The sequence below is a fragment of the Dipodomys ordii genome, unplaced genomic scaffold, assembly GCF_000151885.1.
Source record: "Dipodomys ordii isolate 6190 unplaced genomic scaffold, Dord_2.0 Scaffold44, whole genome shotgun sequence".
NCBI lineage: Eukaryota > Metazoa > Chordata > Mammalia > Rodentia > Heteromyidae > Dipodomys > Dipodomys ordii.
The window spans coordinates 491,608-506,138 of record NW_012267260.1 but is presented as its reverse complement, the minus strand read 5'-3'; the positions used below and the strand labels follow the sequence as shown (position 1 = coordinate 506,138).

The 14,531-nt window shown below is 41.2% G+C and overlaps 1 protein-coding gene across 1 annotated transcript in view; it reads right to left on the bottom strand.

The window, feature by feature from the left end:
* The window catches only part of Khdrbs2 (KH domain containing, RNA binding, signal transduction associated 2), a 227,260-nt gene that overhangs the window by 95,181 nt on the left and 117,548 nt on the right, over positions 1 to 14,531 (bottom strand). The window contains exon 6 of the mRNA XM_013019054.1: positions 11,531 to 11,729. Within this exon, the coding sequence (XP_012874508.1) occupies positions 11,531 to 11,729 (199 nt within the window). The remainder of the gene's footprint in view (positions 1 to 11,530; positions 11,730 to 14,531) is intronic.

Below are 14,531 nucleotides of genomic sequence, written 5' to 3'. Positions count from 1 at the left end.
CCAGCCCCTCCTGACACGTCCTACGGTGGTCAGCGCAGCGGTCCACAGCCCAGCCACAGGCCAGCCCCTCCTGACACGTCCTACGGTGGTCAGCGTGGCGGTCCACAGCCCAGCCACAGGCCAGCCCCTCCTGACAGTAATTACATTGCCTCTGAAGGCAAACTAGCTTTAGTTATATCTCCAACTTTAAATTGAATAACACCTATTATGTTGGTATTTAAAATGATTAAATTCCTTGTTACTTGCTATATGGCTTTGATGTTTACCTACAGATCTTCTCTAAAGTTAGTGTAATCATCACACTCATTTATTTGCCTCTGATTTAAAAAGAGATTCCCGAGAGGAGGGTGTGAGTTGTGTACTAGTTGGTACGGGTGGAGTATCCAAAGCAGCGGTTGTTGACAAAGATGAGCGATGAGGTTTATCCATGTCTCCTACTTCCTCACTACCTTGAAATGCAGCTGTCTCTCTCTGTCTTACTAACTGCCGACGTCTCTAAGTGGCCTTAATGTCAAATCTAGGGTGCTGAATCTTGTATTACAAGATCAATCCCTACAACATTTTTGCTGCCAAGTACATTTTTAAAAGATGTATTAAACTTGAGTCTGTCTAAGCATGATGGCTAACAGGATCTTTCAGAAGAAAACAAGTAGAGTATCTGGGTGAATATTTATCTTACAACAGCCTACAATAGTAGATTATTACAAATGGCAAGGACACAGCACTACCAGTGAAGTGACACGGGAGAATTTATCATCAGCAGTAGGTAGCTTTACAGAATATTGGTATCACTGCACCTACATTCTTCTAAAAAATACGAGAATGCAAGCTCATTTATCATTCAGCAGAATACTCTCCTGACACCGGCATCAGCCAGCTTCAGAGGCTCCGCAGAAGATGAGCCTTTCTCCCTCAATGGTATCCAATTGTTGCCGTGAGTAGTTTGGAAGTGTGCTGTATGTAATATGAGTATTTAAATTAAAAGGGCTAGAGAAGCTTAAAAAGAAAAATAGAACAGTGTCATGTGCCTTCTCTGAGAACTGACAGCGTCGATTCCACATGGTTTCCTATCATTTACCCCGAGTCCTACAATACTTCTGAGAACGTGTAATAACGCTGATATGTCTGAGAAGAACACCACAAATAAAAGTATTGCACATGATTAGCGTAACTGTGTGTCTAGCTGGTGCCATAGCACTTCCTTATGAGGCAGCACATACCTACCCATGAAGTTTGGCATCTGAACACACACACCAGTGATGTCAGGAGCTCAGCCTCCTGACGCCCTCTGGCCCTGTACTCACCTTTGTTTCTGTGGAGGTTGCTTACCTGCGCCATTTTAAAGCCACGTATTTTATAGACAATAAGGTGTCAGCTTTGAAAACAGACCTTTTTGACTCTGCTCTCAGGCAGGTAACTGATACGCTATCAAACACTTTCACTCTAAAATTTCATTAATTGAAAATAAGGATTATACTTCTTACTTTTTTATTGTTGTGAGACTATTTATATGCAAGTTATCACATACAATAGACATGTGATGAAGGTGACCTTTATATTAAATTACACAAATCAAATAACAGTATATTTGAATAAAATACGAACTACAAAATTGCTGCTGGTAATATTTACTTTATATATTTAGGAGCTTTCATTCATTGTTCCTGTACTTTATCTTTACTCCTGGTCAAGATTTTATTTGAAAGTGAAAAACACTACTCAACAGTAAGCAAGTCGACAGAGCCAGTCATTTTCTCTGTGTATGACGTTATATATACAAATTAAGAAGTCGGAATTACATTGTTTTGGCAGCAGAAAAGAGCTGCTGCAGTTTTTGATTATTTTTAACAAAGAAGTGATATGATGAATTTAGCATTTCAGAAAGACAAACCTGAATTTAATATCTGAGATAAAGCCATGACAGAAAAAAAGATGACTTTGAAATTTTATTCTATTTTTTTGCTAAGCTGAAGTAAGTTAATCAGGAGACATCTCAACTATGATACGCTTTCTGAAAGGATGTTTTAAGGCAAGGGTATAAGAGCAGAGGTAATTTTGAAGGGAAATGTCCATAATAATTGAATTCTTGCAGAAATGTCAATAGGTAAAGCCAATATTTGACATAATTTTGAAAATGACAACATTGTAGGGTCTTAGAATAATAGAGTGCACACCTTGATGAAACTTGCTTGACTGCTCTCCAGTAGAGGCATGGAGGATGTGTTTTAGGGTAATGCTTGCTGCTTTAAATGAGATATGAAAATTATATCATGTCCTCTCATCTAAATCTGAAGAACATATTTTGTTTTGCAAAGGAAAATACTAAACAAGATATAAATATGAAGTGAAATATACTTTCACAAATTTATAGAGAGCTCCATATGTATAATTCTTCGTAGCACATCTGTTACTTGAAATGTTTCATTTATACCCAAAATCTAAAACAGATTCATTTGCTAAAAATTTGATTTCAAACAGTATCCACTTAAAGCATAGCGTATGTGTGTGTGTGTGTGCGTGCGTGTGTGTGTGCGTGTGTGCGTGCATGCGTGTGTGTGTGTACTTTGCCTACTAAAGCCCTAGAAAGCTCTAAAACGTTTTCCTATCTTTGTCTCTAGGTTGCTTGCTAACCTACTTCTTCCTTCAGTCTTAGAAACGAAATAAAGAATAGATTATATAAGGGAAATGGTTTTCATACATACAATGATCTCTCTACCTACTTCAAGAAGCACCTACTCTGGTAAATTTGTTTATTCTCTTTGACAAATATTTGTCTCTTTATAGAGTACCTTTAGTTACTCTTTAGAATAACTAACAATAAAAAAACAAATAAGAACAAATATGTGTATATGTAAAACTCCTGGGTCTCCTCCCAAAGCACCCTGCCCCTCTAATATCCAAGGTGGGCTTTACTGATTAAACTGTAATTTCATCAGCTTGACAATAAAGCAATGGGCAGGATAAAACCCTTTATAACATTCAAAAGTTCACGATGGTCTTTTTGAATTCAGAAAAATCACCATAAAAGGGAGAGAGAGATGGTTATATTCAATGTGAGGTTATGTTCCATTAAGCTATGTTCAACACTGCATAGAAGGAAGCTCAATGCATGATTGGGCCGAATACCAGGATTTCTGAACCCCAAAATGCTGTTAGCTCTGACTGTCAACAGAGAGGTTTGGTACCATGCCATTCACTTAGGGAAGAATCCCTCTAGTCTTCAAATTTAGTTGATTATTGTGTCTATCTGAAAAATTTGTTATAGTCTAATTGTACTACAATCCTAGCACTATGGATATGACAAAATGTGGAATAACCAGCATGTCATAGAAAACAACACATCAGGTCTTAAGTAGGATTGCTTAGAATGCATGTACTGGCGATCTGTGCTTGTACAGATGGTCTGAATGTACAGTACTGTGGCCATGCTATTATTGTGTCTGCTTTCTATTCTGGAGAAGCATACAACCATGACATAGCATTTAATAAACAACATGACCACCTGATGATATAGTATGAGCTAAGTTAAAAAAAAGTCATCAGCTCTTATATCACTTAAAGTAGTTTACAACATCTACTACTATCACAGCTGAGGAAGAAAACAAGATCATTACAAGTAAGATTTTTCTCATTTCCTTTGACACAGAGTCCCTATGAGTAATATATAAAATGTTTTTCTTCATCTACATCAAGAATAGCAAAACACAGAAGTGGTTCTGGTTGACTTGTAGATGTTGAGAAGAGAAAAAGAAGGCACACCTAAAGAAAAACCACTCGTTCCATTTCCTAAACCTCTACCAGCCCCAACGCCACGGAAATCACAGCTCTCCAACTGCTGGTATCCTTGGTGCGTAACATAAGAATAACTAACTACAAAAGCCCTGGCGAGTCAGAAGTACTACCGAAGAATGAATGGAAACACTTAAGAAATATGGAAGCACAAAAAATCCTTTATTTAGTTTAAAGAAATACAAAGCAGACAGTTAAAGGATCCTTCTGTGTCCCACATCTGTAAATTGATCCATAATAAGGCCTTCTACTCAGGGAAGTTAGGTTTTCTATGCCCAGCACAAAATGGAGAAGTGGCCCTCGTTCAAGTCTTGAGATTGTAAAGAACATTTGCAGCTTTCCTAGGAAAAGCTTTTGGCTCATAAGACATTACAGAAAGTAATCACCAAATCTGTGCTTTAGCAGAAAGATTTACCAACCTCTATCTGCCACTGAAAAGAAGTCCACGAAGAAACAAGATCAGAACATGTAAACAGACTCAACTGTCTTTAGCCATTCCTATCTGGCTTTCTGTAAAATCTAATTATAAACTAAGTAACTAGGCAACTTCTATTTAATTAAATTTCCTTGCCAGAAAATTATAAGGGAGCTATTGTCAAAACAGACTAAGCAATATTTTTTAACCAACAAAAGAGAAAATGAATTTTAGTATTCCTAAGTGTGATTTGTCATCCCATATAGGATATTCATTCTTCATTGGGATATAACTGTCAAAATATAATTCAGGAAGAATAATATAAAAACAATTAATTTGTGACCAGCACACCTGTAGAAATATCTCAGAGCACACCTGCAGAAACAAGTCAAGACACAACTCACTTTGATTTTCATTCTTAGTATACAAGTATGAGCCAAAGATAGAAGATAATAATCCAGAGTGTATTTATGATGCTGTTTAACATAAAAAGAACACAGAGTCGCCATGGCCCTGCCGGCAGTCTGTTCTCTCCTTCAAATGTCTACACTGTCCCCTCAAAGAAAACTTGCCTTTTCCCCTAACGCACCTAGAGCAAACTTACAATAGCCATGACACCATGCTTTCCAACAGTGCTCACTGCTTCAAGGACACCTGCTGTCTTACCGTAAGCACGAGGAAGGACTTGAGTCCTTGCTTCACGATCAGGTACAGGTTTAGATACAATCTGGAGTCTTGTCCTCATCAGAATCATCTTCATTTTAAGGGACTTAAAATCTAAAACTTAATGTGAGTAGATGGTGGCTCATTCAGACTTTACCATTAGACAAAAGACTATCCACAATTCTAAGGGAAGATGTTATTATGTATGGCAATAATGCAGACAACACTTAAATGCACTTTCTCTGAACAGCAGAACCTCAATAGCATTATTAAGCCCACACTGCAGCTTCATACACATTTCATTAACCTCACTCTACTGTTTCAGTTATTTTAAATATTAGTCGTATGTCAGGAAACAAAGGTGTGCAATGCATTCTGGTAAATTGGTCTCTAATGAGAGGAGATTAGAGCATGAAATTCCAACAAGAAATTTAATGGAATACAAATATCCAGTTTAGAAACTAATAAAAATCTCCTCTCTTTGGGTGAAGGCTCTTGGCTATTACACAGAAACTATCAGATAAGTCTCCTCTCAAAAAATGCACTTTAGTTCAGACCGTGATCTTTTCTTCCACAAAAGTGGCACAAGAATTGATTTCAATTATCCTTTAATACTGATTTCCCTCCCCTGTCAAAATGTTCCATGCATATGAAACTGAGGGCTGGTAGCCAGAGCTCCTGTACGGAACTTTTAAGGACTACTGCTTTCCCCATGAATTTCCTTGTTCTTTCATGGCTGCTGGGAGGGTATCTCCAAGTCTGAATTAAACGACAGGATGTCTTGGAGGCGGGAGGCTCAGGGAGACTGATGAGGGGAGAAGATTCTCAAAGTCTGGTCAGAACGCATTGCACAAATTAGGTTCACATGACTGATTATACCAGGCCTGAGTTTCTTATGTAGCACTGAACCGAATTTTAATTGTATCTTCTTCTTGGTTATGCCTTGATTCAGCTATTTGATATCTGGATATTAACCTTTAGAGAAAATATAAGGTAATTTAAAAATAAATTGGGTCTATTTCTTTGGAAACTAGAAACTGTTCTGTGTACCTGAGATGATTTTTTAAAAAAATCTTTTCAAAAGCTACATCAATGTCTGAATAGTGAGAGTATCTGCATGAACAAATATAGATTTTATCAGTATGTTTACATAATATGTGATGTTCTGACAGAAACTAGAGTCTCTGAGCCTTTTTCTGAACATTTAATTCTTCCACACAATCTTGGTTGAAAGGGTCACATTTCCAAAGGAAGGCCCAACTAGCCCCAGCACCAATGTAAGCTAGAAAGCTATACTCAGAGCAGACTTCCGGCTCTGGAAAGCAGCATGGAGGTTCCTCAAAAGACACAGACCTGCCCTATGACTCCGCAGTCCACTTCTGGGCATTCACCCAAATGACCCCAAAACAAATATATACTAAAGCTGCCAGCACAACTATATTTATCACAGCATTATTCACCATAGCTAAGATATGGAATCAACCCAGATGTCCCTCCAGTAGATAAACGAATCAAGAAAATGTAATATATATAACACACACGCACACAAACACAAAATGGAATTCAATGCTTCCATGAAAAAGAATGGCAACCACCCCATTTGTAGGGAAATGGAAAGACTTGGAAAAAATCATATTAAGTGAAGTAAGCCAGACCCAAAGAAACATAGGTCCCATGTTTCCCTTATTTGCAATAATTAGTATACATCTAGGATAATCTTAGCAGATGAGCAGAATAGCTCAATAGCTATGTACATATGACCATATAAGATGATGCTAGTTGAAATTAGTTCCAAGACATGGACACAAGAGGTTTTTCTTTGTTGTTGTTGTTTTTAATATACTGTGTGATTTTTTGTTTCTTTGGTATGTTCTTCTCCCTATGGCTTACCTCCTGCTGTTACTGTATTTGATTTTGGTACCCTGGGTATGGTACATACGTTTATCTGAATTAGGCAAGGGAAGGGGAACAGCAAAATGGTGAGACAAAGGACAGGGGGGAACCATTGCACCAGTGCTACTCACAAGACAATACGTGGGAAATGATCTGTACTACTTGGGGGTGGGAGAGGAAGAGGAGAACAATGAGGGAGGAGATAACAAGTTTAACAAGAAATGCACTTGCTACCTTGCTTATGTTACTGTAACCCTCTGAACATCACCTCGTCAAAAAATGCAGGAGGTACATTTCATGTCAAGTATTCTCAGCACAAAAAATAAAAATAATTAAAACTGAAAGAAAGAAATACTTATACATCAGTCTTTTCTTTAAACAATGTCTTTCTGCACCATCTCTTCCCATCATATCACCACTATCTTCTCACTGTAAATGCTGCTATAATTTTTTCTGTAAGGAGAGTTGTAGAGATGGGGGGATGTAATTATGTCATTTCTGCACTCTCCCTTTAAGGAAAAGATTATGCAATTATAAATTTATAAATATGATGGTGGCATGAGCATCATCATAACAAATTGAAATTTATTTTATTTTTCTGTCAGTCGTGGGGCCCTGGGCCTGGGTGCTGTCCCTCAGCTCTTCAGCTCAAGGCTAGCACTCTACCACTTGAGCCACAGCACCATTTCCAGCCCCCAACTGAAATTTTTAAAAGCTGGGGCTACTAGAAACATTACAAACCCAGAAAACAAATTAGTATCTTTGTTTTTTAGATGACAGACTTTTGTACTTTTTCTCACATTTTTGGAGATATAATATTTGATCAACTTCATATGTGGAAATAGTTTTATATTATTTTCTATAGGAAGGAGAGAAAATACAGAGATTTTTAACCCAGCATTTTTGACACAAAATACCTGATGTTATTGGTACTCGGAGATTCTCTGTGTTTTGCACATGTGGGATGGTTCAGGATCAAACAGCACATGAATACTGAGTCACATCACTGTAGCAGTGCCAACGGTCTTCCTGTAACCCTGGCCATAATGGAGGCGCAGCAATATTTAAGTCACACAAGTAACACTATTCCACTAAATCCAATCTAAATGAATTTCTAGAACAACTCTACTTAACACGAGGTCATCGATAACCACGTTGGCTCAATGTGTCACCGCTAATGCTCAGCATTATGCAACCTGAGCCTGTCTGCCTCTTCATGCTCTGCCATGCACAGGGCGCACTAGCATCACCATTGTTACCCTTGCTTCAGTTTTGTCCAGCTGCTATCACCCCATTTCCCACAGCACAGCTAAGACCAATCACCTCGGAGGAAGGTAAATTTCATCCAGCTCCTCACTCTTCATCAATGCCCCCACATCAGTAATGGCTAAAGTCCCCAAACGTAACCACACCCAGTACTCAGAAGCCACTACAGCGAGTGAATTAGGACTTGGGGCTCTGAGGTTATTCGTAACTCATTCTCTTTCCCAGGTTCACCTCCTACATATTTTTCACTACTGTTTGCTTCACTAAGTTGTTCTAGGTTCCTTAGATTTGCTTCTGGAAGGCCCTTTCTTCTTGTCTGTGTCCTTACCATTTCCTCCTCTTTACTTCTATACTACTTTTATACCCCTATTATAGTCTTAGGTAGTTGTTTTCTTTTACCTAACTTAAAGTTTTCTAAAACTTAGTTTTCTTTTTTTAAAAAAAATATTATCATTATCTTTAAGTAGTTGTACAAAGAAGTCACCATTCTACAAACAGTATGTGAATACAAGCTGTCTGACAACATTGTCATTTAATATATGCTACATTCTGTCATCATCAGTTTGCTATTAATATAAAAACATGTCTGTGTACAGCATCTTTCTAAAGCTATAATAAGTGGAATCCATCAAGTTGCTGTGGTCAACCACTTTATTTAGAACTGAAAAGTTTAAGAAGTACTTTCTGCCTTTAGGATATATGAAATCTTATAGCTGGAAAGGATGAGAACAAATGAGTTCTAACAAGGACAGAGTAAGGAAAGAACTTTAAGTAGTGAATGCATTTCTTTCTTTCTTTTTTCAGTCATGGGGCTTGAACTCAGGGCCTGGGCACTGTCCCTGAACTTTCTGCCCAAGATTAGCACTCTATCATTTTGAGCTCCAGTGCCACTGCTGGTGGTTCACTGGAGATAAGTCCCATGGACTTTTCTGCCGGGGCTGGCTTTAAACCACAGTCCTCACCCTCCTGAGTAGCTGGGATATAAGCACGAGCCACCAGCACCCATCTGCAAATGGACTTTTATGCGAGTTACTGGACACCCTGTTATTCCCACACTGGCACGTGTCAGACACAAGCGGCCAGTTCCTTAAGCTAGAGTGTTCACAAGGAGGCTGGCGATGGGCCAGGCACGGCCGAGGGGAGCTGAGCACCAAGTGGGACCAGGCTGTGGGGTACGGAGGACCCGGGTAGGTGTGGGGTTCTCTGCAAACAAACTCTAGATAGCGCTGCACTGGGGCAATCACAGTTCTCACACACAGAGGCGGCTCTCCACTCCAGTTTCAGTGGATAACTACCTGACAGTATCACCTGGAGATTGAATGAAGGAATGCAGAATGGCCAGGATCTAACATACTCTCCAGATCTGTTAATTCTGTTAGAGTTCTGCTGAAATTCACTTTTCATCTTTCCAGACCACTTCCACCATGATGACGCATACCTGCGTTGTGAGTGCATTCTTCTTAGTAGGTCTATGAAGAGGAGCTTTAAATATTCAAAGTCTGGGTTAGAATATGTAAAGATTAAGCTAAATCCACATTTTTTTGTCAGTCAGGGGCTTGAGACTCTGGGCCTGAGTGCTGCCACATGTTTTCAGACTCAACAACTGTAATGAGTCTTTAAACAACAGTGGCAATCACAGTGCCCTGCTCCTGTCAGGCCTGCTGCAGAGGTGGGCTTGATGCCTTTTCTCATTCTGTCTGGTCAGGAAGTTAGTGTGCAGACAGCAGGAGGGAGAGAAGTCTGAGACTGAACTGACTCACAGTGTGATTTATAATACAGGAACCTTTTCTGAGAAATTTTATCTATCTAAGAGTTAAGAATTCCTTGGAGATTTTCACTATCAACTCAGCATTGTGCTATTATTTTGTTATTGGGTCTGTTCAACTTTTGTCTTTCTTACCCCGCACAGAGGAATCAAAGGTCTAAAATTAGTGCAGAGTAGTTCTCGAGTGTAGCCTGGGCTTGGTACTGAGTGCCTGGCAAACGTCAGCCAGCACGCATTAAAGCTTTAAGAAAACGCTTGTTAAATAGGATAGGTAACACTTATTAGCACAAACAAATTATACAAAAGAACCACACTGGGATACTTACAAGGAGAAAACCTTAGGAACTGCACAGAGAGTCCCAAATATCCTAAAAAAATTCTGTGGTTGGTTACAGGAAAAAATGTACAGATGCAGTTTTTACAGAACTCTAGGACACAAAAATAGGTAACCATCTATGACTTGAGTAAGTCCACTGCTTAGCTGGGCATAGTGACTCATCCTGTAATACTAGCTACTTGGAAGGCAGAGACTGGAGGAATGTGGTTTGATGTCAGCCAGGGCAAAAAAGACTCCATCTCAATCCATGGATGGGGATGGTAGTGCATACCTGTCATCCTAGCAATTTGTGATCTAAAATAGAAGCATTATAGACCAAGCTAGATTAGGTAGAAGGTAAGACGCTGTCTTAAAAATGGCCAGTGCCCAGAAAGTGGCTCATGAGGATAGAGTACCTGCTTAGCAAGTGCAAGACCCTGAGTTCAAACCCCAGTGTGTCAAAAAAAGTCCACAATTGAACGATAATTGCCTTCATTTAATAACTTTATGATAGATTCTTATACATGCTGACACTACCTATTTATGAATATGGTTTCCTAAATTCCAATACAGTCTTGACAGACTAAAGCAATTACTCCGATTATTTACAAGAGAAACCTAGGCCTCCAGTGCTCTAAAGTTACCCCCTCGGGGCGGAGGGATGCCCCATCCTTCCCATTCAGCAGCTGCACAGGCTCTCCGGGCCCCTCTCCCTCACTCCACAGCCTTTCAACTCCTGCAATGGTACTCTTCACTCCAATAAACAACCCATCACTTCGCCAGCTCCTTAGCCCAAAATTTCTTGTCATGAAACCTTCAGATAAAGCCTTCCTTTTCTGACCTCTCTCACAGTCCCACATCTATGTCAGCACTAAATCCTAGCAGGCTGTTCTCACAGAACATTTAGAACATGGTCCCTTCCTTGCCTCCAGGCAATCTTGTTATTGGTCATCCATAAAATCTCAGTTTATAGTGCTATCATGCACACCTACACACACAAACACAAACACACGCATGCACGCACACACATGCACGCGCATACACACGCATGCACACACACGCACACACGCACACACATACACACATGCACACACACACACACACACACATGCACGCACGCACACACCAGTCGCTGTCCTTCCTGAGTAGTAACCACAGCGGACCTTTAGGAGGATAGCACTTGTGGTGCTTCAGTGGACCCAACACCTGTTTCAGGGCTTAGCGCCCTGTGCCGGTTACAGGCTACACAAACCTCAGGAGTTTGACTTCTAAAATAAAAGCTATTCAGAGACACCAGCTACAGGGCACCTGTAAAATGTGCTCTCATTCTACTCAGATGACAGCCAGCAACACCGCGTTCCCAGCCCCTCCCTCCAGCTCTTCTGACAGCCCCTTTCCCCAGCGGGGGCGTGTGGGTACTTACATACTCCTCGTAGGCCTCGGGTGCGGGATGGGGCAGTGCTCTGTATCCTGGGGCTGACGATGCTCCCCGGGCTCGAGGGGTGGAGACACCTCTTGCTATAGGGGGCACTGGAAGAGCTCCACGAGTCACAGTGGCTCCTCGAGGGGTGAGGACACCTCGGCCAGGTGGTAGGGGAGGAGGAACGGCTCCCCCACGGCCCCTAGGACAGACGAGTCACGTTCAATGAGAGAAAACCGTTACGCTCTATAGCACTGATACCAAGAGTTCTGAATGCACTCTGGCTCACTTGATCTGTATGTGTCAACTTAGCCATATCATACACGTAAAATATAGTATAAGAGACACACACAATCCTATGAACTATAATGCAATACACGTGTTACAATGGTTATATATGAAATGACAAGGAAGGGTTATTAGGTCTGAAAAATGTTCCTCAGGGTAGGAAGAGGAAAGCAAAGGTTTGAGATGAAGCTATTCAACTGTCCCTGTACTGGTTTATGTTTTCAAGTGGAAAAATGTCACCATATATCAAACTGGAGGCATGGATATCTCCTTCTATAGTTTTATTTTGGTGGTATCATTGTATGTATTGTTGTCTATTGTCTGAAGTCACCTGAAATCACCATTCGGTGTCATTGGTATACTCCCATACATATCCCCTGTGCTGGTGTGGTCCCTGACATGTACATTCTGTGGGTTAACTACCATGCTGGCGACACACATTGGCACCAAGTAGAGTAAATGGAATTCTTACTGCGGTTCTTGACACAGAGTAACCTGCACTGAAAGAGGAAGGGCAGACAGATGCAGACAACTTTTATGATACTCTGAGGCTGCTAGAAAGGTTGAGTGCTTGTCTGAAATATTTTGGAAAAAATGCAGGATTGTTTCTCTTTTTATTATGTCTGAGAGGCTGGTCTCTAGAAAGTGGTGCTTTCAGCAGAAACACTGAGGCTTTAGGGAAAATGAGGATCACTGGGATGTCAACATCTTGCTGTTTGGCTGTTCTTATGTGGACAAGGTCATGCTTTCTGCCTTGAATAGCGGTCAACAACTCTTTCTTGTTTGCAGAAAATGAGCTCTTAGAAGTGAAGGATAAAACGCTGGCAAAGCTTTAAAATTTCTTAAATAGCTTACCCAGCTGACAAATAGAGAACTTACTGAGAGAGCGAACATGAACACACACACACACACACACACACACACACACACACACACACACACACACACACACAGAGCTCTCCTTGATTGGGCAAAGTGAGACATAAATACCCAGAGGTACAGCACTGCCTGCAAGTACCACAGATTATTCACTGTAATCCACTCCCATAGCTCATCAGAATAACATAAAAACACACCCAAAAGAAGCAAGAAATTCCAAGCTGCTTGTCACTGGGCTCTGAGAATCATTTCTTTATAAGCAAGATGTATGTGAGTCTGGGGTCTGCGTCACTTTTTACAGCTTGTTAGATTTAACATTTTATATAAATGTGATCAAAGTTCATGGTCCTGGCTAGACCACTGAATAATCACAGGCAAGTATTTTAATTTTCAAGGCCTGAAGTATAGATTTTCCTATCTGAAATACTTTTTTCTGTTTCACAGTTAGATTTCCACACGTCCCTCTGGACAGGGCTGGCAGGTCTTCCTGCAAGCGGTGACTCTGTCTCCTGTCCCCAACCTGCGCTGGAGCGCCGGCCCTAGAGCCCCCACACCTCCAGGTCACCTCCCTCCTCTTAGGGTCTCTCCTGCAGCATCTCTACTGCTTCAAAGAACACTTTCCTGTGTTTAATTCTTTACCTCCTGCTCACTCCTGAGATGAAAGTCAGGAACTGAGCGCCTGCTTTCGCCATCCTGTGCGCACCCTGCTGCCTGTGACCCCAGGTCCCCAGCCGGCTCCAGCCCACGGGGCTCCAGGCTCCTGGGGCTCTTCCTAGCGTGCCGTATTTAAGATGGTGGGTGGCTGCTCTGATCTTTCATGTTCTTCCTTCCTCTTTCCACAGCCTCCATCACCAGAATGAGTGTTCCCAATCTCCATCATCAGTTTCCTTTCCAACTTTCATTATTTTTCCCTGACATCTGTAATTCTAGTGATAGCAAACTACTCCCTCACACAGAGCTGTCTGGTTTCTGTTACTTGTCTCAAAGGTTCTGTAACCCTCTGCATTTTAGAGTTCCTTGACAATCTTAAGTCAGCCACATTCCAGGCTGATTAACCTTAGTCTCTGGGGATGCAGCGTCCGTGTTCCCTGTACTGAGAAGGGCTTCCGTCCCAGCTGCGCTGTATGCATCTAAGTATCTCAGCCATTTGAAAGATGAGGACACTGGCTCAGACAATGCCAGTTTCCAGCCCAAGGTCAAACTAGCAATCCAGCAAGCTTGGGTTAACTATAAAGCCTTCACTTTACTTGGTCCTTTAATCTTACTTTCAATTCCTTGATGGGCAGGACACCAGCAGGTCTACTTGCCATGCTCTTCAGCTTACAGCAGGTGGCGCTCTGTCACGTCACTCTCTCTCTAGGAGACAAGAGCCATTCGGTCCTGACTATCTGGGCTGCCCGAGCCAGCCTCCTGCCGTGTCTCTGTCCCAATGGCTCTAATGCTTACTATCTATGGAGATGACCACCAAGTAGCCATTTTTTAAAGAAACAAACAAAATTATTTCCCTCTTAAAAAAATCTTCATTATTTGTGTGTATTAGCTCATACAGTAGGAAACAAAAGCCCTCAGAATCTGCACTTGTCTCCTCTGCTGCTGTTGCAACCGGTGAGGTGATGCCTGGTGAAGATGCTCACTCAACTGTGCAAACTAGCTAGCATTACAGCAGGTAGTGCAAAGCCTGGCTCCCTGGTGAAGATGCTCACTCAACTGTGCAAACTAGCTAGCACTACAGCAGGTAGTGTAAAGCCTGGCTCCCTGGTGAAGATGCTCACTCAACTGTGTAATCTAGCTAGCACTGCAGCAGGTAGTGCAAAGCCTGGCTCCCTGGTGAAGATGC